General features: G+C 43.6%; 1 protein-coding gene across 5 annotated transcripts in view; it reads right to left on the bottom strand.

Moving 5' to 3' along the window:
• The window catches only part of SLC25A21 (solute carrier family 25 member 21), a 315,638-nt gene that overhangs the window by 1,582 nt on the left and 291,048 nt on the right, over window positions 1-23,008 (bottom strand). For all 5 annotated transcript variants that reach the window (XM_040411991.1, XM_040411993.1, XM_040411990.1 and 2 more), the window contains exons 9-10: window positions 7,045-7,226; window positions 4,784-4,836 (exon numbers count right to left, since the gene is read on the bottom strand). In XM_040411991.1, the coding sequence (XP_040267925.1) occupies window positions 4,784-4,836; window positions 7,045-7,226 (235 nt within the window). The remainder of the gene's footprint in view (window positions 1-4,783; window positions 4,837-7,044; window positions 7,227-23,008) is intronic.

Genomic DNA, 23,008 nt, shown 5'->3' with positions numbered 1-23,008 from the left:
CATGACATGTCTGTTTTAGTTACTACTTGCATTCACCTTGTAATAACAATTCTGGAACATCTATTGTGCCATTCCTTTATTATTACTGCTAGAAGTTATTAATCAATTACTAGCAGTTGGCAGTAAAGGTCCAGATGAGTGTTACCAGTTGGGGGTGTGTCCTTGCACAATTTGACACTATTCAATCAGTGCTGCCATTGTCAGACTGTGCAGTGACACACCCCTAACTGGTAGCACCCATTTGTACCTTCACTGCTAACTGCAACTGCTTGCAATCAGGGCCGGTGCAAGGATTTTTGCCGCCCTAGGCAAGATAAAAATTGCCGCCCCCCCCCCCTTATCAGATTTAATTTCTCAGCATTTAAATTAAAAGAGTTATATGTTGCAATAAAGCCCCCTATTAAGAATGGTGGAGAATAACTACCATAACTTAAGCCATAGCTAAAGAAACAAACCTGGGGCGAAAAACAACAAGGTCCCCCCCCCCTCCCCCATGACACTTGATGACTTTTACAGAAGAAACTGTATATTGTGGGGCACAGTGTAGGCTATATGTGTATAAGATAGACATATTTCATATGAAAACTTACAGTTACTTGGCTTGACCCTTGGGGATCTCGGACGCCACTTCAACACTTTGGCCGGGGGCTCGGCGGAGCTGATGTGTTTTATCCTAATGAGAAAGATTTCATAATAAGGATTTGGAGAAGGGGCAGAGGGATAGCAGAGCAGGGAGAGGCTGGTGCTGCTACTAGGGGGTCATACCATGGGGGGTGTAATACAGTTCACCAAAACGCCCCCCCAGTAGAAATAATTCTCCTTATAATGTGACAGTGCAAAAAATACCCCCTTGTAATGCCCCCAGTTGAGCTAATGACCCCATAGTGCCCGCATAATGTGCCAGTATAAAATACCCCTATATAGTGCCCCCAGTGAATTCCCCCATAGTGCTCCTTTCCTCCTTCTTCCTAGTGCCCCCCATAATGTGCCAGTATAAAATACCCCTATGTAGTGCCCCCAGTAAATGCCCCCATTGTGCTCCTCTCCCCCCTCCCTCCTAGTGCCCCCCATAATGTACCAGTAAAAAATGCCCCATATATAGTGCCCCAGTATATGCCCTCAGTGTCACCCATAATTTGTAAGTATAAAATACCCCTTCTCAGTGCCCCCGTAGATGACCCCATAGTACTCCTCTCCCACCTTCCCCATAGTACTGGGACATGATAGGGGGGGCCCTATGGCTACTGGCACATGATAGGGGGGCCCTATGGCTACTGGCACATGATAGGGGGGCCCTATGGCTACTGGCACATGATAGGGGGGGCTCTGGCTACTGGCACATGATATAGGGGGCTCTGGCACATGATATAGGGGGGGCTCTAGCTACTGGCACATGATATAGGGGGGGCTCTGGCTACTGGCACATGATATAGGGGGGGCTCTGGCTACTGGCACATGATATGTCCCAGTATAAAATGCCCCTATACAGAGCCCCCATATAAAATAGCCGTTCTTTGTGGCCTCAGTAGATGCCCCTATAGTGCCCACCAATAATGTGCCAGTAATAAGTGCCCCCAATGTGCCAGTAATAAGTGCCCCCATAGATGTCCCCCAATAATGTGCCCGTAAAATGTGTCCTCATAGATGCCCCCAATCATGTGCCAGTAATAAGAGCCCCCGCTCCATCATGTGTCAGTAACAAGAGCCCCCCATATCATGTGCCTGTAGCCAGAGCCCCACTATATCATGTGCCAGTAGCCAGAGCCCCCCTATATCATGTGCCAGTAGCCAGAGCCCCCCCATATCATGTGCCAGTAATAAGAGCCCCCCCACCATCATGTGTCAGTAACAAGAGCCCCCCCTATATCATGTGCCTGTAGCCAGAGCCCCCCTATATCATGTGCCAGTAGCCAGAGCCCCCCTATATCATGTGCCAGTAGCCAGAGCCCCCCTATATCATGTGCCAGTAGCCAGAGCCCCCCCTATATCATGTGCCAGTAATAAGAGACCCCCCACCATCATGTGTCAGTAACAAGAGCCCCCCCCTATATCATGTGCCTGTAGCCAGAGCCCCCCTATATCATGTGCCAGTAGCCAGAGCCCCTCCTATATCATGTGCCAGTAGCCAGAACCCCTCCCTATATCATCTGCTAGTAGCCAGAGCCCCCCCTATATCATGTGCCAGTAGCCAGAGCCCCCCATATCATGTGCCAGTAGCCAGAGCCCCCCTATATCATGTGCCAGTAGCCAGAGCCCCCCCCTATATCATGTGCCAGTAGCCAGAGCCCCCCCTATATCATGTGCCAGTAGCCAGAGCCCCCCCTATATCATGTGCCAGTAGCCAGAGCCCCCCCTATATCATGTGCCAGTAGCCAGAGCCCCCCCTATATCATGTGCCAGTAGCCAGAGCCCCCCCTTTCATGTCCCAGTAGCCATAGGGCCCCCCTTATCCCTATCATGTCCCAGTAGCCATAGGGCCCCCCGATCATGTGCCAGTAGCCAGAGCCCCCCATCATGTGCCAGCCCAGTAGCCACCAGTATTGACCAAAAAACGTATACTTACCTCCATGTCAGCGATGCGATGCAGGCCTCTTCCGGCTTGTGTCCCGTGCTGTACGGCTCAGGGCTGAAGCGGCGCGATGACGTCATCGCGCCGCCTGTGCCGGCCTCTGATAGGCTGCCGGCCTAGTGCCTGCAGCCTATCAGAGGAAGGGGAAGGGACACACCTCCCCCTCCCCTGCCCTGCTGCACGGCCATCTGTATCGATGTCCTGAGGACGGCGATACAGATGACTGGAGATGAGCGCTTCCACAATGGAAGCGCTCCTCTGCGTGTGACACGTGTCCGACTCCTGCCTATAGTTAGTTGCGGGCCGGCGCCCCTAAGGACTCTATGGAAGCGCTGGCCCTGCTTACTAGAGCAGCGGCGCAGCATTAGGGGCTGCCTAGGTCGCCTTACAGGTGGCGCCGGCCCTTCTTGCAATTCATTCATAACTTCTATAAGGAATAATAAAGGAATGGTGCAACAGAGTCATAAGAATAGATGCGTCAGAATTGTCATGACATGGGGAATGCAGGCAGTTACCATAACAGACGTTTCAGGATAGATTAACGGTCTTTTTCAACATACTTTCAAAAGTAGAAATACATGGCAGCCTTTCAAACGAATAGCTGTCCATGTAATGAATGGATGTACAGGGTCTAACAAAGCAGCTCTTTTTTCTGGTCCATAGAGTGGGATAGGATACATGAACAGGGGAAATGCGACAATATATATATTTCCCTGTTGCATCAGATTTTACAAGTGCTGAGGATTGCATCTATGCTACATTCATAATATATTCCTGATCTTCCACTGGTCCTCTGGTGCAGGAGCCCTGGCCATCATCCGGTGAGGTCTGTCTTAGAACTATACAAGGATGGGTCCTTCTTACTTAAAACACCTCTAACTATTAACAATATGAACTGCTAATACTGAGTGGGCTTACACCAGACACTACTGGACACACCAACACATAGAGCTATAAGTCCTGAGGTCTCTGGCCTGTGTTTTATTTCCTGAATTTGAGTTGAGATTGTATGGTATATTAAAACTTCAATACAACTCATTACTAATCAGGAAAGCTTGTATTAATACTCAGGTAGCGCTGCATGGATCGTTAGTAGCAGGATTATGCAGGAAAACGTTACAGACGCTTGACGCTGGCGGACAGGCACAAATAAATTTGTACAAAATGTATTTGCCAAGAATCTAACATTTATAATGTAGCATTAGCTTTAGTACATTTTCTTGAGCTAGTATGGCACTATTGTATTTACTTTATTATTTGTGTTTGCACAGTGCTGTTGCATTGTTTGGTTTTGCTATGGTGCCACCTACCCCTGATCAGTAGGTATTTTGTGTGTGTCCATGTATGAGGCCTCCTAGAGGAACCAATTCTATGGGAAAATGCCTCCGTCTGCATGCCATATCAAATCAGAAGTCTATAGATTATGAATCTGTACAACACAGATCTGGAATATGGCCTCGTCATTGCATTGAACCCCTCTCCCATCAAGATGAGGCCACTTGCCTCCAGGCTTTGGTTGTGAATCAACATATCTCCTCTTGCATAAGAAACCTGGTAATTATACATCTGATTTAGAAAGCTTTGAATTTACGGGATCTCTGGAGTTTTAAATCCCAATTTATTATGTAACCTTCTTGCAAAACACAAAGTTAAAAAAATTTAAAATAAATCCGTTCTCAAATAACCCGAGGTGCGCATTTAGTGGACAATGGAGAGCAAAATCCCAAAGCTTCTTGACAGTTACCAAACTGAACAGGTTTGCGCAATGTGGCATTTGTGCCAAAAATCAAGCTGAAATTCTTGACTCTTGACAAGGCACGAAGAAGGAAAAATGCGAAGCTAGAAATTAGGTGTACACAGGTGGAGGAAACGGCAGGCCCCTCGGCCATCGCCCACTGCTAAAAATACTTCTCTCGGGGTTAGACATGTGAATGAAGATTCTCTTTTATGTTTTGCGCCTTTCATAAAACAAGGTCCTAGCTCCGGGTCTAGACCTGAACAGACGGCACAGTAAATTACGAATGCTAAATGAAGCTATTAATCAGCTTGATACATAAACCGGTGGCTAATTGAGAATAATGTCCTGCAGCTTTTGTGTTCAAAATTGTAATTATAGTGCCGCAAATAATGATAACACCTAATAAAGGTCCGATTACCGACTCTAGAATGACTTCATATACAACTGCTAACGAGGATAATTAGGACAGGAATTACCAGGCCCGAGCCGCATGATCTTTGGAAGAAGACCTTTGTAGAGAGCCAGGAACCTGGAAGATATGGAAAACAGGTGTTACTCATTGTAACCGTACACACACTGTACACTGTAATCAATACAAAGAGGATTCATATTGTGTAGGGTGAATGTACATAGAGATTCTCCATATGTGAGTCGGGAGCCAACGAATAGATGATCACGACCTGTATGATGGCATGCAGCAATTCTTAAAGGGGCTGTCCAGATCGATAAAATTTTTTTAAAAAAAGGGCCTGAGCGGTGTAAAATAATAAAATAAGTGATAATCATCTCATAGGTCTCTCATCACTCTCGTTCCCACAATTTCTGGCCTCCGACACACAGGAAAGGATCAATCAGCCAGTGCCTGAAGGATTAGATTTACGTCTTGGAGTTATGCCTTTCAGTAGCTATTAGGCACCATGCACAAGTTAAATATTACGCGTGGATTTTCTACACAATGGAAAAATCACAGCGTAATTTAGTACCAGCAATGCAGATTTTGTATTCCACAAGATGTCAATTTATTTTGCAGTTTTTCTTTTCTATCGATGCGAGGAATTAAATCCATGGTGACATTTGCAGCAAAATCCGCATGTCATTGCAGAGAAATCTCCACCCCTTGTGCAGGTACCCTAAGGCCTGTCCGCATCGCAGCTCCCGGCCTGACCTCCCAGCGCTGCCGGGGGTCACATAGCATTATAAATATAATTATGATGCTATGTAACCCTTACAGTTCTGGAATGTATTGGATAACACTGGCATAATGCTGCCAGTGTTATCCAATACATTCCAGAACTGCAAGGGTTACATAGCATCATAAATCAATATACCGGTAATGCTATGTGACCCCCGGCAGCGCTGGGAGGTCAGGCCGGGTGCTGCGATGCGGACTTGCTGCAGGAGGAACACTCGTCTGCAAGGGGCCTTAAGGTTCTATGGCAGGGATCTCAAACTGCGGCCCTCCAGCTGTTGCAAAACTACAACTCCCACAATGCCCGGACAGCCTACAGGTATCAGCCTACAGCAGGGCATTGTGGGAGTTGTAGTTTTGCAACAGCTGGAGGGCCGGAGTTTGAGATGCCTGTTCTATGGTGATCTAAGGTTGGTTCGGGTGGATCATGGGAGGTCCAAGTGTTGTTGGCCTTAAAAGGGGTTTTCTGGGAGTTAAATATTGATGACTTATTCTCCGGATGGTGATCAGGCCCCAGGCACGATTAACTGAAGGGGTCTTAGTAAATCAAACTTCCTCAATCAATCTCTCTTCTCTAGGTGATCACCTCCTGGCGAAACAAAAGGTGGTGGGGTGTCCAAGTGTGGGGGGTGAGTACTCTGATTATAATGTCATTACTGTTACTTTAAAGGGTTGTGCAAGAAAGGAGGGGGGGGTTGGCAAACCTTCCCCCCACTTGGCCAGACCTGTAAAAGGAATATTACATACTTGCTTTCTGGCGCTGGCTCCCCTGCTCCTTCTCCTCCAGGCCAGCAATGCACAACTGGGTTCCCTCACCGTAAAGATCTGGTTTGATCACTAGGCAATCACTAGCCGCGGCGGAGACTGGATCCCCTTGTGTCATGTGACCATTTGTCATAATGTAAGGGGAGCTGGTCACCGCCGCGGTCAGTGATTGGCTGCGGTGATGTCAAACTGGATGTTTAAAGCAAGGGAGCCCAGAGGAGCAGGCCTGGAGGATAAGGAGAAGAAGGACGGGGAGCCAACGCTGGAAAGCAGGTAAGACATCTTCCCTTTACAGGTCTGGCCAAGTGTGTGTGTGTGTGTGGGGATTGCCAAACCTCTCCCCATTCTTGCACAGCCCCTTTAATGTTACGAGGGCAGTAGTACTTGCTGGTTACAACTATATGGGAACAAAAAAATTACTATATGCTGGGCATATGTCGACTATGTTTAACTGAATCCATTGTCGGCGTCTTAATTAATAATATTCAATAAAATGTGTATATTTTATGGGAGCTTGAATGCTTCTTGATTTTTGAGTATAGGATTATTAGATAATTGGAGCTTTACCAGGTAACGGCTGGTGCGGTAACAGTAAAAGGGCCTTTAGCTGGATTTATCTATGGTCTAAGTGGTCAGTAATATTTAACACTCAACACACCAAATTATAGAAATTTCCTTAAATCTTCAAGTTGAAAATATTAAAGCAAGCTGTATTCTAATAAAGGATGGAAAGGCAGAGTAATTTATGAAATGAAGTAGAAATTTTAAATAAAATCCTCCTACCCTTCTTCCTTATAAACCGTAACAATGGTCTTCCAACAGCTGCGATATTTAATGACTCCAGGTTCCGGCTGTGGCCCCTGAATCCGACTCTTGGCCACATCGAATGGGATGTTAATGATGGAAGCCAGTGTCCCAGAAGCTAAGCCAATTGTAAACTTCCTTAAGAACTCCAACCTTGCGTCCTAGATAAGCAACGGCACATAAAAAATAAAAAACTGTATGACAAAAAGTGTAACCTAAAAAAAACAAGAAATGTACATTGAGCGTTCCAAATTCTGGCACGGGTTTTCTCCTCCAAAAACATCATCCCATAATTACAGTGATCGAGAGATTTAAAAGGCTCAGGAAGATAACCGTGAAACCACAGCGGGGTGGAGTCCTGCCAGCACCTAAGTAGTGGTCTCATTTACATGGCACAGGCTCCAAAAAGGAGAAACGACTAGTGAAATCCTATGAACAGGTGGGTAAACGAGAGGGAGAGAGCAAGCGTGACACCTTATGGTAAAAATTAATCTTCATCTGGGAACTGTATTTTTTTTTCCCTGCACCTGTACCATACAATGAGGTGCACCTTTTATAAGAAAAACAGCTTCAAGCTTAGCACGCCTTTGCCCGAACATTAATCCTGACCTTCTTATTGAGAAGAAAAAACACATCTCCTCATTGCCCCAACGAGCGCCTTCCACTGGGAGCAATACGACTGTTAAGGCGTTTTTTTCGTCTGGCTTAGGCGTTCTGCTAATGCTGTTTTCTCCTGCCCGTGTCGGTGGGGGAGATGTTATTTGCTCGAAGCTTCATACGTGGGTTTAAGAGGATTCTGGGTAATGTGCCTTTAATCAGCAACCTGGCACCCAGCACAATGGGCTCCTTGCAGAGAGATGCGGGAGGATTTCCGCGGGTTGCAAAGATTCTTCCCTGACAATCCCATTGGCTCTGTTTTCGCACATGGTCCAAATCGCCTGTGGGCACATTTCCTCACACAGGATTCATAAATACAGTCCATAACGAGACTCTGGTTTCGGCATATGGGGATGATTTGTGTAATTGGCCTTTACAATGTACTTAGTATTACTGTATCAAAACACAAGAAACCCGAGTGCTCTATTAGCTAATTGGCCAGAATATTTTACAAATGACAGCAAGCCCCTGCACCAGGAAGCCCACTAAAGCGTATGTATGTGTCCGCAAGACCCCCAAATGCTAAATTAAATAAAGGCAGAAAAAAAACAAAAAAGCACGCACACACTCGCTCATATAAGGCTGTCGCTGGCCTGCAGGTTTTTTCCACATTTCTCCTCAGATGTCGCAGATCTGTCAGCAGGAAATGTTCTCTCACTACTAAACTAACAAGCTCGCTGTGGTAATGCACTGCGGGGCCGTGCCCTTGAATTAAATAGCTTTTACCTACTAAAGGCATTAGGATATGGTTTAAGGGAGCAGTCACACTCCTAGGAACATGAAAGCACCCAGCCATGTTACCAGAGCTTAATATTTTAAACAATCGTTTAATTATTTAAAGGTGGACATCAATCAATTTTTTCTTATTTTTTACATTAAAAGGATTTAGCATGAAAAAATAATATTGGCCCCTGGGAGATAGAATGACACTTTTAAAATGGGCAAAAAGTCGAAAACTAATCAGCAAAAAAAAGTTTCAAAAAATATAGTGGTACAAAGTTTCCTGCCATAAAATATCATAATCTAAGGAAGTAAATATATCATTCATTTAATAGAATATATTATTATTGTTGTATTACTTATATGTTAATTTATATACTGATTTAAATTAGTTTTTTATGTTGATTTATGCTATATAATGATGATTTATAATGCTGATTTAGGTTATTTTATGGTGCTTTATAGTATATGGAATTATGTTTTGTGTATATGGCTGATATGTTGATTTATGTAATATGTTGCTTTAGAGTATACTGATTTATGCTATATTAGGATGATTTATAGTATGCAGATTTATGTTATTTTATAGTATATGGATTTATGTATATGGACATGATTTCTTATGTTGATTTATGCAATATTATGTTGCTTTAGATTATACTGATTTATGCTATATTAGGCTGATTTAGATTATGATTTATGTTGCTTTATAGTATACTGATATATTTAGGATGAGAAGTGTTAAATTGATTTACCTTATGTTGCTTTATAGTATATTGATTTATATTACCTTAGATTGTGAGCCCCATTGGGGACAGTTGGATGCTAATGTCTGTAAAGCGCTGCGGAATATAGTAGCGTAAAATAATAATAATAATATTACATTAGGATGATTTATATTATGCTGATTTCGGTTCTATTTTGTCAGGCTACATGCACACGAACGTATTTTGTTTCCGTGTCTGTTCCGTTTTTTTTTGCGGATAGGATGCGGACTCATTCATTTCAATGGGTCAGCAAAAAACGTGTGCTGTCCGCATCAGTATGTCCATTCCGTAGCCCCGCAAAGAAAATAGTACATGTCGATTCTTGTCCGTTTTAGGCATTGTTACAATGGATCCGCAAAAAAAAGTATGACATATGGACGTCATCTGGTTTTTTTTGCGGACCGCAAAACACATATGGTCGTGTGCATGTAGCCTTAGTTTGTGGTTTTCATGGACAGAGGCAAATAAGTTATATTTACCACATGACCCATATACTAGTTTTTTAAAGCACTGCTGCAAGATATGCACATGGATCTCTACTGTAACTTTTACCATTTTTATGGAGCCCAGATTACCGGTAATTTGTAAGAAAGACAAAGCTGACGTGTGTGTCCCACTGACTCTACAATCTTCAATCCAATTATCAGGGCAGAAATGTTACATCTACAGTATACTTCTCCTAATAGGTGGGGCATTCTGGATTATAATACAGTGTTAGAAAAGTAGACAGAATTCATTTTAAGGGTAGAAACATTCAGGAACAAAGCTCTGAAATAAATTAACACAAACTGCGTGTATGTTACTATTGGATCGTTATTTCACCAGCGGAATTTCCTAGTAGATTACATTTGCTCATTAGTGTTTGTGAAATATGCATTTTAGTGCAGTTCTGCACTGGGAGCGCGTGCTGGTTTATCGTCAGGGGGCTCTTTGGTTGTTTCCTAAAACTAACCTTGTTGGTTGGATGGTTGTTCAATATAGGCAAATAATCCAGTATAGGCTGCCAAAACTATTTGTATTATAGTGGTTGATGTTTTTTTTTTCTTTCCTTTAAATCAGTTTTCTAGGGTTTCCCCTTGGTGGCAAGTTTGGATCCCACTGCCAAAGCTGATCATTTATGGTATATGATAATAAAATCTTACGTGATAAGTGAGCAGGATAGGGCATGAATATCAGATCAGTGTGGGTGCAACGACCGCTTTTAAGCAGGTTAGTTGTAGCTCCAGCACTTCACATCTCCGTTCATTGCATTGCAGATGCAACTAGTAATTGCAGGAAATGTTTAATAGGTAGGGGTCCAACCAGCTACAGCTCTTTCTGCAACTTCTAGAGACTTGAACCGAGAAGGAAATTAAAACATACCTGGTCAGATTTCTATTCAGCTGGCAGCTAGATGCCAGCCAGGGGCATAGCCATAGGGGTCGCAAAGGTTGCAATTGCCCCAGGCTCCTAAGCCAGGGGGGCCTATAGGGGGCATCTATTGGGAGCACTAAATAGGGGCATTTTATACTGTAATACATAAGAGGGCATGTTATTGTACTGGCACATATTATGGAGGGGCACTATGGGGACATTGGCTTTACTGGGGCACTAAATAGGGGCATTTGTATGTACTGGCACACAAAAGGGGGGATTTTTTGAACTGGCACACATTATAAGGGGATATTTTTTGTACTACTGCACATGCAGTATTTTTGGCACTGACGCACATTATAAGGGGGTAATTTTTGTATTGGCACACATCATAAGGGGGTATTTTTGTGCAAAACAGTGTGCAAAACAGAACGGTATTGTGCACTGCTCTATATCAGATTGTTTCTTATTAAGCAGCTCATTGTAGTTGATAACCTTATCTGTTAAGATCCCTTTACACAGGGCGACAGCAGGAGCTTGTTGGGAAAGAAGCGTTCCTTCCCGACAATTGCCTGCTCTTTAACGGAGGAGAACGCTGTATTTACATGCAGTGATCTCCACTGTATGGGGAGCAGTGGTCACTACTGTCATTGTTCTTCCCCATACTGAGTACTTGTTTGCCAGCAGCAGATCATGATTACACAGCACAATCTACTTCCAGCAAATGATCATTTTTATGTGCGCACAAACGATCGAATTACGGTACCCGACGAATGAGCGTTTCGTTCGTTCATCAGGTAATCAGCCTACACGGCATCCACCGCAGTCATTACGCCCCAGAGCTACTGAAGCGAGCAACACGGTAACCTGTGTCGCAGTGAACTACACTGTGACAATATGTCTATCTTTTTTTTTTTTTACATAATAAAGCATTATATTTTTTTATTTTTCTGCCAATGATCTTGTGTAGGGGCTCCTTTTTTGCAGGAAGAGTTGACATATTTATTGTTGCATTTTTTTGGGTGCATATGATATTTTGATTGTTCAATATTACACTTTTTTGGGGCAAGGGGACTTTTTTTTTTATGGCATTCACCTGAGGGGATAGGTCATGTCATATTTTTATAGAGCAGGTCGTTACAGATGCAGCGATACCTAATATGTCTATTTTTTTTTTTATTTCTATTAAAGGGATTGTCTCATCTCAGACAGTGTTGGCATATTGCTAGTATATGCCCCATTGTCTTATAGGTGCGGGTCACACCTATGCTGGGACCCACACCTAAATTGAGAACGGAGCACTGAAAGTGGTGGAGGGCGCGATGCGTATACGCAGCCGGCCTCCATTTATTTTCTATGGGGCCGCCACAAATACCCTGTGCGCTGGCTCGGCTATTTCCGTAGGGCCCATAGAAGTAAATGGGAGCGGTGGCCGGTAATGAGCAGTGCGCTCCCATTCACTTCTATGGGGAGACCGCTTGGTGGTGACCGAACCGGAGTCCTCCAGACACCACCTTGGGACCCACATCTAAAAGACAAGCCATATGCCCCCATTGTCTGAGATAAGACAATCCTTTTAAGTTTTACACAGTGAAAAATATCTTTTTGTGTTACCATTTTTTGAAAGCCATATTTTTCTAATTTTTTGGGCGATTGTCTTATGTAGGAGTTTGTTTTTTGCAGGATAAGGTGACAGTTTAATTGGTACCATTTCGGAGTACATACGATTTTTAGATTGCTTGGCATAAGACTTTGTTTTGGCACTGAGGGGATAGATTGTGTGATATTTTTATAGAGCAGGTTGTTACAGACGCAGCGATACCTAATATATGTCCGTTTTTCTTTTTTTCTGTAATTTATAATTTATATGACTTTATTAGGGAAGGTTAATTTTTTTATTTTTTTAAATCTAGGTAGCCTACAGGTTAATACAAAAAAAAAAAAACAACTAAAGCACAAAATGAAACAAAAAATACTGTATTTTTTTACATTTACTTCTACGTTGCTGTGTGAGGACTCCTTTTTTGAGGGGTCAATCTGTACTATATTGATACCGTATGTTGGTGTGTATGACTTTTTTTTAGCAATGTTTGTTCAAATTTTTGTAGCATGCAATCATAATTGTGATATAAAATTACAGCATGTTGCAGGAAAACTACAACTCCCAGCAGGTAAGGTTTGCATCTCACAGGGCATGCAGGCACCGCACCACATGTATCAAGAGGCGGGTCCTGCCGCCCACTGAAAGATTGCAGCGCCAGCCGCCAGCATCACTGCAGGGCAAGTTAAGTGGTGAGATGATCAAGATCATCTCACCACCTTCTGTACGTCTGAGTAGCTCTGCTCTTCCTATTGAAGCTGCAGGCAGCGGCGCTTGCCAGCAGAAAGCTGGGGCTGCCTGCCACTGCTGATTAATATGTAGACCAGAGGTCGCACTGAATTTTTTCCAGAAGATTAAAAATACTTCTCTTAACAATTTTGAGCAGGGGCGTACAAAGAAATCACTGGGCCCCATAGCAAGAATCTAAATTGGGCCCCATTCCCGTTTTATAGCCCCTCCCACTACCCATTCCAGGCCTCAACCTTTGTTCCATGAACTATTCTTGCTGCTGCGTTTTATAATTTATGCCATCAGGGCCGGAGTGGGATTACAAAACAGCCCTGGCACACAACAGAGCTATAATAGATGCAGTGTGTACAGATGTATAGTGTATACAGCAGTGTACTGTTATGTGAGGTACGAGGTATAATACATGCAGTGTGTACAGGTATATAGTATATTCCGTAGTGTACTGATATGTGAGGTACAGGGTATAACATATGCAGTGTGTACAGGTATATAGCATATACAGTAGTGTAATATGTACAAGGTATAATATATGCAGTTTGTACAGATATATTGTATATACAGCCTGTACTGACATGTGAAGTACGAGGTACTGTATAATAGATGCAGTGTGTACAGGTATATAGTAAATACAGCAGTGTATTGACAGCTCGTACCTCACATATAAGTACACTGCTGTATATACAATATATCTGTACACACTTCATCTATTATACCTCATACCTCACATATAAGTACACTGCTGTATATACAATATATCTTCTTACACACTTAATCTATTATACCTCGTACCTAACATATCAGTACACTGTTGTATATACTATATATCTGTACACGCTGCATATATTATACCTCATACCTCACATATCAGTACACTGCTGTATATACTAGATACCTGTACATATTGAATCTATAATACTGTGTATTATATGCAGTGTATATATATATATATATATATATATATATACACAGAGCAGTGTATTTATATAAGACATACAAGGTATAATACTGTAGATGCAGTGTTTACAGAAATATGTGGTCAGTTATGCATTATAGTCACTGTGTGTGTGAGGTACATGAGGTAGTGGTCAATGTAACTGTCTGAAGTATTATACATGAGTGAGCAATGAGTAAAAACAGGGCGGGGGGGGGGGTTAATTACGAGAAGTGGAGGACCTCCTCTTGCCACTCCATTCCAGTCCAGTCTGTATGGATCAATGCAAAGCTGATTGTGAACTTCTAATACTTGCTGTTAGTGGTAAGGACCTGTGATGATGTCATCACAGGTCCTGGAAGATGTACCTTTCAAACCTAGGAACTACACCATTTTTGGTGTGGTTCCTTTGCTATATTCTGCAGGACCTGTGATGTTGAAGATGATGTCATCACAGGTCCTGGCAGATGCACTGTTCTAACCTGGGAACTACACTTTATACTGTGCAGTTCCATTACAGGACCTGTGATGACATCATCAAAGGTCCTTTAGCTTTAGAAAGATAGACAGGAGCAATTAGGGGGCGGGGCCTCTTCTCCACTTCGGGCCCCTCTTTCTTACGGGCCCCATAGCAGCTGCGTGATCTGCCTGAATGGTAGGTACGCCACTGATTTTGAGGATTATTTTTAGCCGAGGAGGAGTACAAATTTTGCGGTAATTCACATATATAATGCATAGGCCCACATAACGTTATGAGGCTGATATTTATGCAGGGAAACCATTGCTAGTCTCCGATGCAGAAATAAATGTACACAATTTTACATTTATCCAACATCATACACTAAACATAAGACCACTGCTGCCATACACAGGGCCCACCTGACGCTGCCATACACAGGGCCCACCTAATGCTGCCATACACAGCGCCCACCTGACGCTGCCATACACAGGGCCCACCTGACGCTGCCATACACAGGGCCCACCTAATGCTGCCATACACAGCGCCCACCTAACGCTGCCATACACAAGGCCCACCTGACGCTGCCACACACAATGCTCATCTTAACCTGCCACACACAGCGCCCATCTGACGCTACCATACACAGGGCCCACCTGACGCTGCCATACACAGGGCCCACCTGACACTGCCATACACAGCGCTCATCTTAACCTGCCACACACAGAGCCCATCTGACGCTACCATACACAGGGCCCACCTGACGCTGCCATACACAGGGCCCACCTGACGCTGCCATACACAGGGCCCACCTGACGCTGCCATAGACAGGGCCCACCTGACGCTGCCATAGACAGGGACCACCTGACGCTGCCATAGACAGCGCCCATCTGACGCTGCCATACACAGCGCCCACCTGACGCTGCCATACACAGCGCCCACCTGACGCTGCCATACACAGCGCCCACCTGACGCTGCCATACACAGCGCCCACCTGACGCTGCCATACACAGCGCCCACCTGATGCTGCCATACACAGCGCCCATCTGACGCTGCCATACACTGCACCCGCCTGACGCTGCCATACACTGCGCCCGCCTGATACTGGTATATACATATTACATACACAGCTCTACCACATGCCCATTACACAGATAGTTTACTATATACACATTGCACACACAGCTCTGCTACAAGTCCATTACACAGATAGAACTACTGTGTGCACATTACACACAGAAAACTGTACAATAGACTGGTTACACCTCCATAGCCCTGCTTTATACACACCTTCCATACATAGAGTACCTCTGCATTCTCTACCAGCACAGCCTGTTCCCCTAACTCTTCCCACACACATGGCTGATCACATGCCTATGACAACACCACAGGTCCTGTAACCACAAAGTAGTGTTTAGTCCAGTCTCTGGAGCTGCTCCTGTTGAGAGAAATGTCCGTGAGGGGCGGGGGTTCAACTAGGCAGAGGCCCACCAAGCATTTCCCCGGCTCCCCGGTGGGCCAGTCCGAGCCTGCTGGCACACATTAAAGGGCATTTTTCTACTGGTACACATTAGAAGGAGAATTATTACTACTAGGGGACTATGGGGAACATCATTGCTGGAATGGGCACAATGGGGACATTATTACTATTGGGGGCACTGTTAACACTAAGGGCATTCTAGCAGATAATTTCTATTGGTGGGACTTTGGGGAGCACTATTACTGTGGGGGGCACCCTGACACAGTAATAGCTTAGCACAATTATTTTTGGTGGACGTTATGTTTACAACACTATTACCGTCAGGGACACTATTTGCTGGGCCCAGTTATTGTTTAGGGAACTGTGTGCCAATAATTATTGAAGGGGGCACTATTTGCGTGATACTAGTATTTTCAGGGTAACTGTTTCTGCAGTATAGAATTGGGGAGCACAGTTGGCACAGTATTGGGGTTGGCAGGGGGGGTTGTTGAGAAGGTGGGAGGATGATGGAAAAGTAGGAAACTAAGATGTCTGTTTGTCAAACTCTGCAGAGACAAGAGATGGCTAAAATAAATCATCATGGCGGTCTGGCCTGAATGGAGAAGATGATGAAAGATTACATCACAATCAGAGGAGATGCCACTGAATGTAAGAGGTAAGTGGCAATGTATTACACTGTATGTTTTGTAGCGCTGTATGTAATGTTTTCCAAGTAGGTCTTTAACAGTTGGACTATAGGGAAGAGGTCAGGTTGAGAACATAGGTGGTACTGTTTTAGTTTTTGTCCCAGGCACCAGAAAGGCTAGGTGAACCACATTGAGGGAAGGGGGGCCCAAGCGTAACTCTTGCACCAGGGCCCATGAGCATTTAGCTACGCCCCTGATGCCAGCTGCTATACTTTGTGGAATGAGAGTTAAGTGATGCTTATTTTCCCAATAGGTGGTGAACGCCACACCAAACATATAAGAATATGTCATAAACATCTACAAACTCACTTTATGACCCAAATATGGTCTCTCTTGGTAGGGGTCCCAAAGTATTGATATGCCATAAATGTCTGGAAACAGCCTATACTGACAAAAAATGGCCCCTCTTCATCCCGGGCAGCGACTTTCAACATGTAGCTACACGATGTACGGCAAGTATGGCCAGAGAAGCAAACTAAGGAGTAAGAACTCTACAAATGTAATTGTCACGTGTTTGGAAGATTTGTAAACTGCAGAAAACCGCACAAATCCTACAAAAATAAATACATAAAAAAACTTTATAACAGTTCCATGTAAAAGTCATTTATTAAGTAACAGGAGATAAACATAGAAATTGTTGTTTTGTGATTTTCTCATTAGCTAGGAAATGCTCTGTTTATAAAGATACGCTAATGATTCCGAAAAGGAACAGGCGCATTACGAGAACGTTAAAATCACAGGATGTGTATCTGGGGGTTGTAAAACAGATACTTACGTTCTCTTATTTCACCATTGACAAACCGAGACCCCGCACTGAGGCATATGGCCATATTGTTTATTTACTCTGTGGTATTTCTGAGGATATGAATGCAGCTAGAAGAAAGAACGTCTCCCAAAAACAGGACGGTGCCAAAAGAGCAAACTTCTGGTACTGGTGAAAAGTGCAGTGAGACAGTCTGAGCACCAACAAAAATCTGAAAAAACGTGAATAGCGTCTTATGGTAAGAAATAAGGGGCATGTGGTAAAGCACACAAGGCACAGAGGCATACGGACTGCTGTAAGCGGCCATATCTCTGGCCCATGCACATCAGTGTTCTCCCCTGTGTGAGGCAGCATGGGCCCACGTAATATTATGTACAGAGTATTTGGGATCCATATAACACAGATACTGAATAAGAGTTCAGGTTCATACACAGTGATGCCTAGTGCAGAGTCTGCAGGAAGGTGAAGGGGGAATAACACAGAATTCAGAGAACATGAAATAAATAATCCCTGTTTCTCTCTCTGGCTAACAGTCCCAAGCATGGTATACTCCTTAGTGATGTGCCCTAATTTAAAGGGAACCTGTCATGTGGATATTTGATTATAATCTAACTAATTATATACAATCATTAACTACTAAAAAGTGCCTTAGATGTATTCACTTACTGGTGTGACAGATGGTTACCTCATAATATACACAAAAAGATGCCACATGCCGCATGCTAATGAGCTGATTTGAGTCCAGCGTGATGTCATTGAGTCCAGCGTTTTTTTAATTCAGAGCTATAGCCACTCCCCTGCCCACCTGCTGCTGATTCATATGGAAAATAACTGTCAATCAGCAGCAGGTAGGAGGGGAGCTCATGAATATTCAGGACTCATCATTATGAGCTGGAGCTTTTCAATACAAGATGTTGGCAGATTGGGTCAATTAAACAAAGTGACCCAGCATTTTGCTAAGAGAATCAGTCACTTATTTATGTTGCCCTTAGTTAGGACACCATAAAACTGGTGACAGGTTCCCTTTAAATTTGTGTCTGCTGATGGATTTTTAGGGTAAAAGTCATTTTGCAATATGAAGTTATATTACATTTTAACACAAAATCAGCGGTTGCCAGACTTTTGAGTTGTACTGGTCCACATATTGTATACAATGTGATATGGCATATGGTGATAAAATCTTACAAAATTTGTATTTTAGACTTACAGTTATGGCACTGTTGCAATATCCACTGATTTAGCCCAGGGTGGCTTCAGTGGCAATTTGTGCCAATAAATGCAAAAGATAGTGGGGAAGATTTATTATGCTAAAATTAACTGGAATTCTGGCTCAAATTGTGCCAAAAATCTGGCTTACACAACTTGCATCATATTTATTATGTAATTAGACATCTTTTGTGGCTTACTAGGTAAGGTGCATGGAAAAGCGCAGTGGCTTAGTGGAAAGGGAGTGCTGCTAAATGCATCAGTGCATGCCAAAAGTGTGCCAAAATGTGCCAAAGCAAGCAAACCAATAGGTGGTGTGAAGTTAGAGAAAAGTGTCTAAAATTTCTAGAAAGATGCACCAAATGTATCATCCAGCCTGAGCCACTGTGATAAATTTGGCAGATCTTTAGACTTTTTAGAGAGTGTTAGTAAGGGTACTTTCACACTAGCGTTTTTCTTTTCCGGCGCTGAGTTCCGTCCTAGGGGCTCAAATCCGGAAAAGAACTGATCCGTTTTATCCTAATGCATTCTGAATGGAGAGTAATCCGTTCAGGATGCATCAGGATGTCTTCAGTTCAGTCTTTTTGACTGATCAGGCTTTTCAGAAAACCGTAGCATGTTGTATTTTTACCTCCGGCCAAAAATCCTGAACACTTTGACTGAACGCCGGATCCGGCATTTTTCCCATTGACTTGCATTAACGCCGGATCCGGCGCCGTGTGTTCCGTCAAACCGGATCTGGCTTTTGCATGTTAAACCCGAAAAATGTGAACAAAAAAGTTAATGTCCATAAATGGCGGATCCGTTTTTTCCAATGCATTTTTTCATTGTGATCAAAATCCTGATCAGGATTCAAATGTAATCCGTTTTCACACGTTTTTCCGGATCCGGCGGGCAGTTCCGGTGTCGGAATTGAACGCCGGATTCAAACAACGCTAGTGTGAAAGTAGCCTAAATCAGCAGCGGCTCTACAGTCTGGTTAATAGAAGGGAGACCCTCCTCTAGGACATGACAACCCCTTTGGTAACATGGTATTAGCTAATCACAAACAATTCCTGTTTGAAATTACACAAATGGAACTTCATTCTACATAAAATCCAAATCTTGAACCTACAAGAGTCTTTTTTAAGACAGATTCTTAATACATTTTCCTAATTATTCTGGAAAATATACAGTGAGATGGCCAACCGCGCTCCCTTTCTAACCGGTGAAAATAAATAGCAGGAGCTCCATTTAACAACTCAAAGCTTCTTTTATTTGAAACGAATTCCAAAAACCACAGTCCAAATAAATGTAAGAAAGAGAAGGGCAGAGAAAAGAAAGATTCCTTTAAGAAACTGCTAGAAAATGATGGATTATGATAACCTGAGAATGCCCGATCTCATCTGATCGCTGAAGATAAACAGGGTTAGGTTGGAATAACATTGTGGTAGGAGAGACCTCCTGTTAATACCAGGTGCTCTCAGCTCGCACCTCTGAAGTTCATTTATCACTGCACAGATAATACATTGAAGCCGCAGACACAACAATAGATGGCTACACCTGTGATGGACAGTCCACTTGTTCTTCTCACACATGCAGACCGTTTCTACAGCACACCTCAATGAACTTTGTTGTTCTCTGTATGGTATTACATATCCATAGGTGTGTACATTTTAGGCCAAGATAATATCTGTTGCCTACAATACATATTGCCCACCCATGAAGACAGTCCTTCATAAATGGTTAACCATAAACACTTAGTGCTAGCATTTTATTCCTGCAAAAAGAAATATTACTAAGCATTTATAGCGCTATTTAGTGATACCACAACTGGCATGTAGCATATTTCTCACTATTTTTTTTTGTTACATTCAATGTGATATTACAATATAACATACAGTTGCAAGAAAAAGTATGTGAACCCTTTAGAATGATATGGATTCCTGCACAAATTGGTCATCAAATGTGATCTGATCTTCATCTAAGTCACAACAATAGACAATCACAGTCTGCTTAAACTAATAACACACAAAGAATTAAATGTTACTATGTTTTTATTGAACACACCATGTAAATATTCACAGTGCAGGTGGAAAAAGTATGTGAACCCCTAGACTAATGACCTCTTCAAGAGCTAATTGGAGTGAGGTGTCAGCCAACTGGAGTCCAATCAATGAGATGAGATTGGAGGTGTTGGTTACAGCTGCCCTGCCTTATAAAAAACACACACCAGTTCTGGGTTTGCTTTTCACAACAAGCATTGCCTGATGTGAATGATGCCTCGCACAAAAGAGCTCTCAGAAGACCTACGATTAAGAATTGTTGACTTGCATAAAGCTGGAAAAGGTTATAAAAGTATCTCCAAAAGCCTTGCTGTTCATCAGCACACGGTAAAACAAATTGTCTATAAATGGAGAAAGTTCAGCACTGCTGCTACTCTCCCTAGGAGTGGCCGTCCTGTGAAGATGACTGCAAGAGCACAGCGCAGACTGCTCAATGAGGTGAAGAAGAATCCTAGAGTGTCAGCTAAAGACTTACAAAAGTCTCTGGCATATGCTAACATCCCTGTTAGCGAATCTACGATATGTAAAACACTAAACAAAAATGGATTTCATGGGAGGATACCACAGAGGAAGCCACTACTTTAAAAAAAAAAACATTGCTGCACGTTTACAGTTTGCACAAGAGCACCTGGATGTTCCACAGCAGTACTGGCAAAATATTCTGTGGACAGATGAAACCAAAGTTGAGTTGTTTGGAAGAAACACACAACACTATGTGTGGAGAAAAAGAGGCACAGCACACCAACATCAAAACCTCATCCCAACTGTGAAGTATGGTGGTGGGGGCATCATGGTTTGGGGCTGCTTTGCTGCGTCAGGGCCTGGACGGATTGCTATCATCGAAGGAAAAATGAATTCCCAAGTTTATCAAGACATTTTGCAGGAGAAGTTAAGGCCATCTATCCACCAGCTGAAGCTCAACAGAAGATGGGTGTTGCAACAGGACAACTACCCCAAAGCATAGAAGTAAATCAACAACAGAATGGCTTAAACAGAAGAAAATACGCCTTCTGGAGTGGCCCAGTCAGAGTCCTGACCTCAACCCGATTGAGATGCTGTGGCATGACCTCAAGAATATTGCTGAACTGAAAAAAGTTCTGTAAAGAGGAATGGTCAAGAATTACTCCTGACCATTGTGCACATCTGATCTGCAACTGCAGGAAACGTCTGGTGGAAGTTATTGCTGCCAAGGGAGGTTCAACCAGTTATTAAATCCAAGGGTTCACATACTTTTTCCACCTGCACTGTGAATGTTTACATGGTGTGTTCAATAAAAACATGGTAACATTTTATTCTTTTTGTGTTATTAGTTTAAGCAGACTGTGATTGTCTATTGTTGTGACTTAGATGAAGATCAGATCACATTTTATGACCAATTTGTGCAGAAATCCATATAATTCCAAGGGGTTCACATACTTTTTCTTGGAACTGTATACTCTTGGGAGGATTCCCTTCTGAGACAATGGGGCATATAACTAGGATATGCCCCCAATGTCCGATAGGTGTGGGTCCACCCCCGCAAAGTCCCGGAGGGCACACCACGCATGGCGGCCGTCCTCCATTCATTCCTATGGGAGTGCCGAGAGGCACACTCGGCTATTTTCAGAAGTCCCATAGAAATGAATGGGAGGCACAACGTGCAAGCGCGGCCAGCGCTTCATTTACTTATATGGGGCCAACGGAAATAGCCAAACCATTGCTCTGCTATTTTCGGTGCTCCCATAGGAATGAATAGAGGGTGGCCGCACATGCGCAGTGCGCTCTCCGGGACATTGCGGGCTCAGTTTTACGCATAAATGTGGGTCCCCGAGGTGGGAGCTACACCTATCAGACATGGGGCATATCCTAGCAATATGCCCCTAATGTCTGAGATGGGAATAACCCTTTAAAGCAGGCATGCTCAACCTGCGTCCCTCCAGCTGTTGCAAAACTACAACTCCCATCATGAATTAATAGCTGCAGGCTCTCCAGGCATGCTAGGAGTGCCAGTTTTGCAACAGCTGGAGGGACGCAGGTTGGGCATCTCTGCTTTAAAGCATACCTCCCAACCGTTCAGGATCCAGCGGGACAGTCCCAGATTTCAACAGCTTGCGATATAACTCACTATCAACTTTATCTTAGTCCTTGAGTTGAGTACAATGGTGATGCACTGAGCCATCAGCTCCCTGCTTCAACGTTCCATAACCTGTGCGCTCCTCAGCAGGTGCGATGCAGTGATGTCATTGTTCCTGCTATGCTGAGTAGAAGAGAGCACAAGCCAGGGGAAGATGTGCTCCGTTCATCAGGTGAACAAGGCTAGGTGAGTATTATCTACTTCCGCACTAAGGGGCAGCACTATTGTGAGGAGGTACTAATAAGGCTCTAAGGGAGCAGCACTATTTTGAGGGGACATTAAGGGGACAGCAATACTGTGAGGGGGAGCAAATAGGGCAGCACTATTGTAAGGGGGCACTAAGGGTGCAGCACTACTGTGAGGGGACACGAATAGGCAGCACTATTGTAAAGGGACACTAAGGGGGCAGAAATAA

Source organism: Bufo bufo, chromosome 11 (assembly GCF_905171765.1).
Source record: "Bufo bufo chromosome 11, aBufBuf1.1, whole genome shotgun sequence".
Taxonomy (NCBI): Eukaryota; Metazoa; Chordata; class Amphibia; order Anura; family Bufonidae; genus Bufo; species Bufo bufo.
This window is presented reverse-complemented; position numbering and strand designations above follow the sequence as displayed.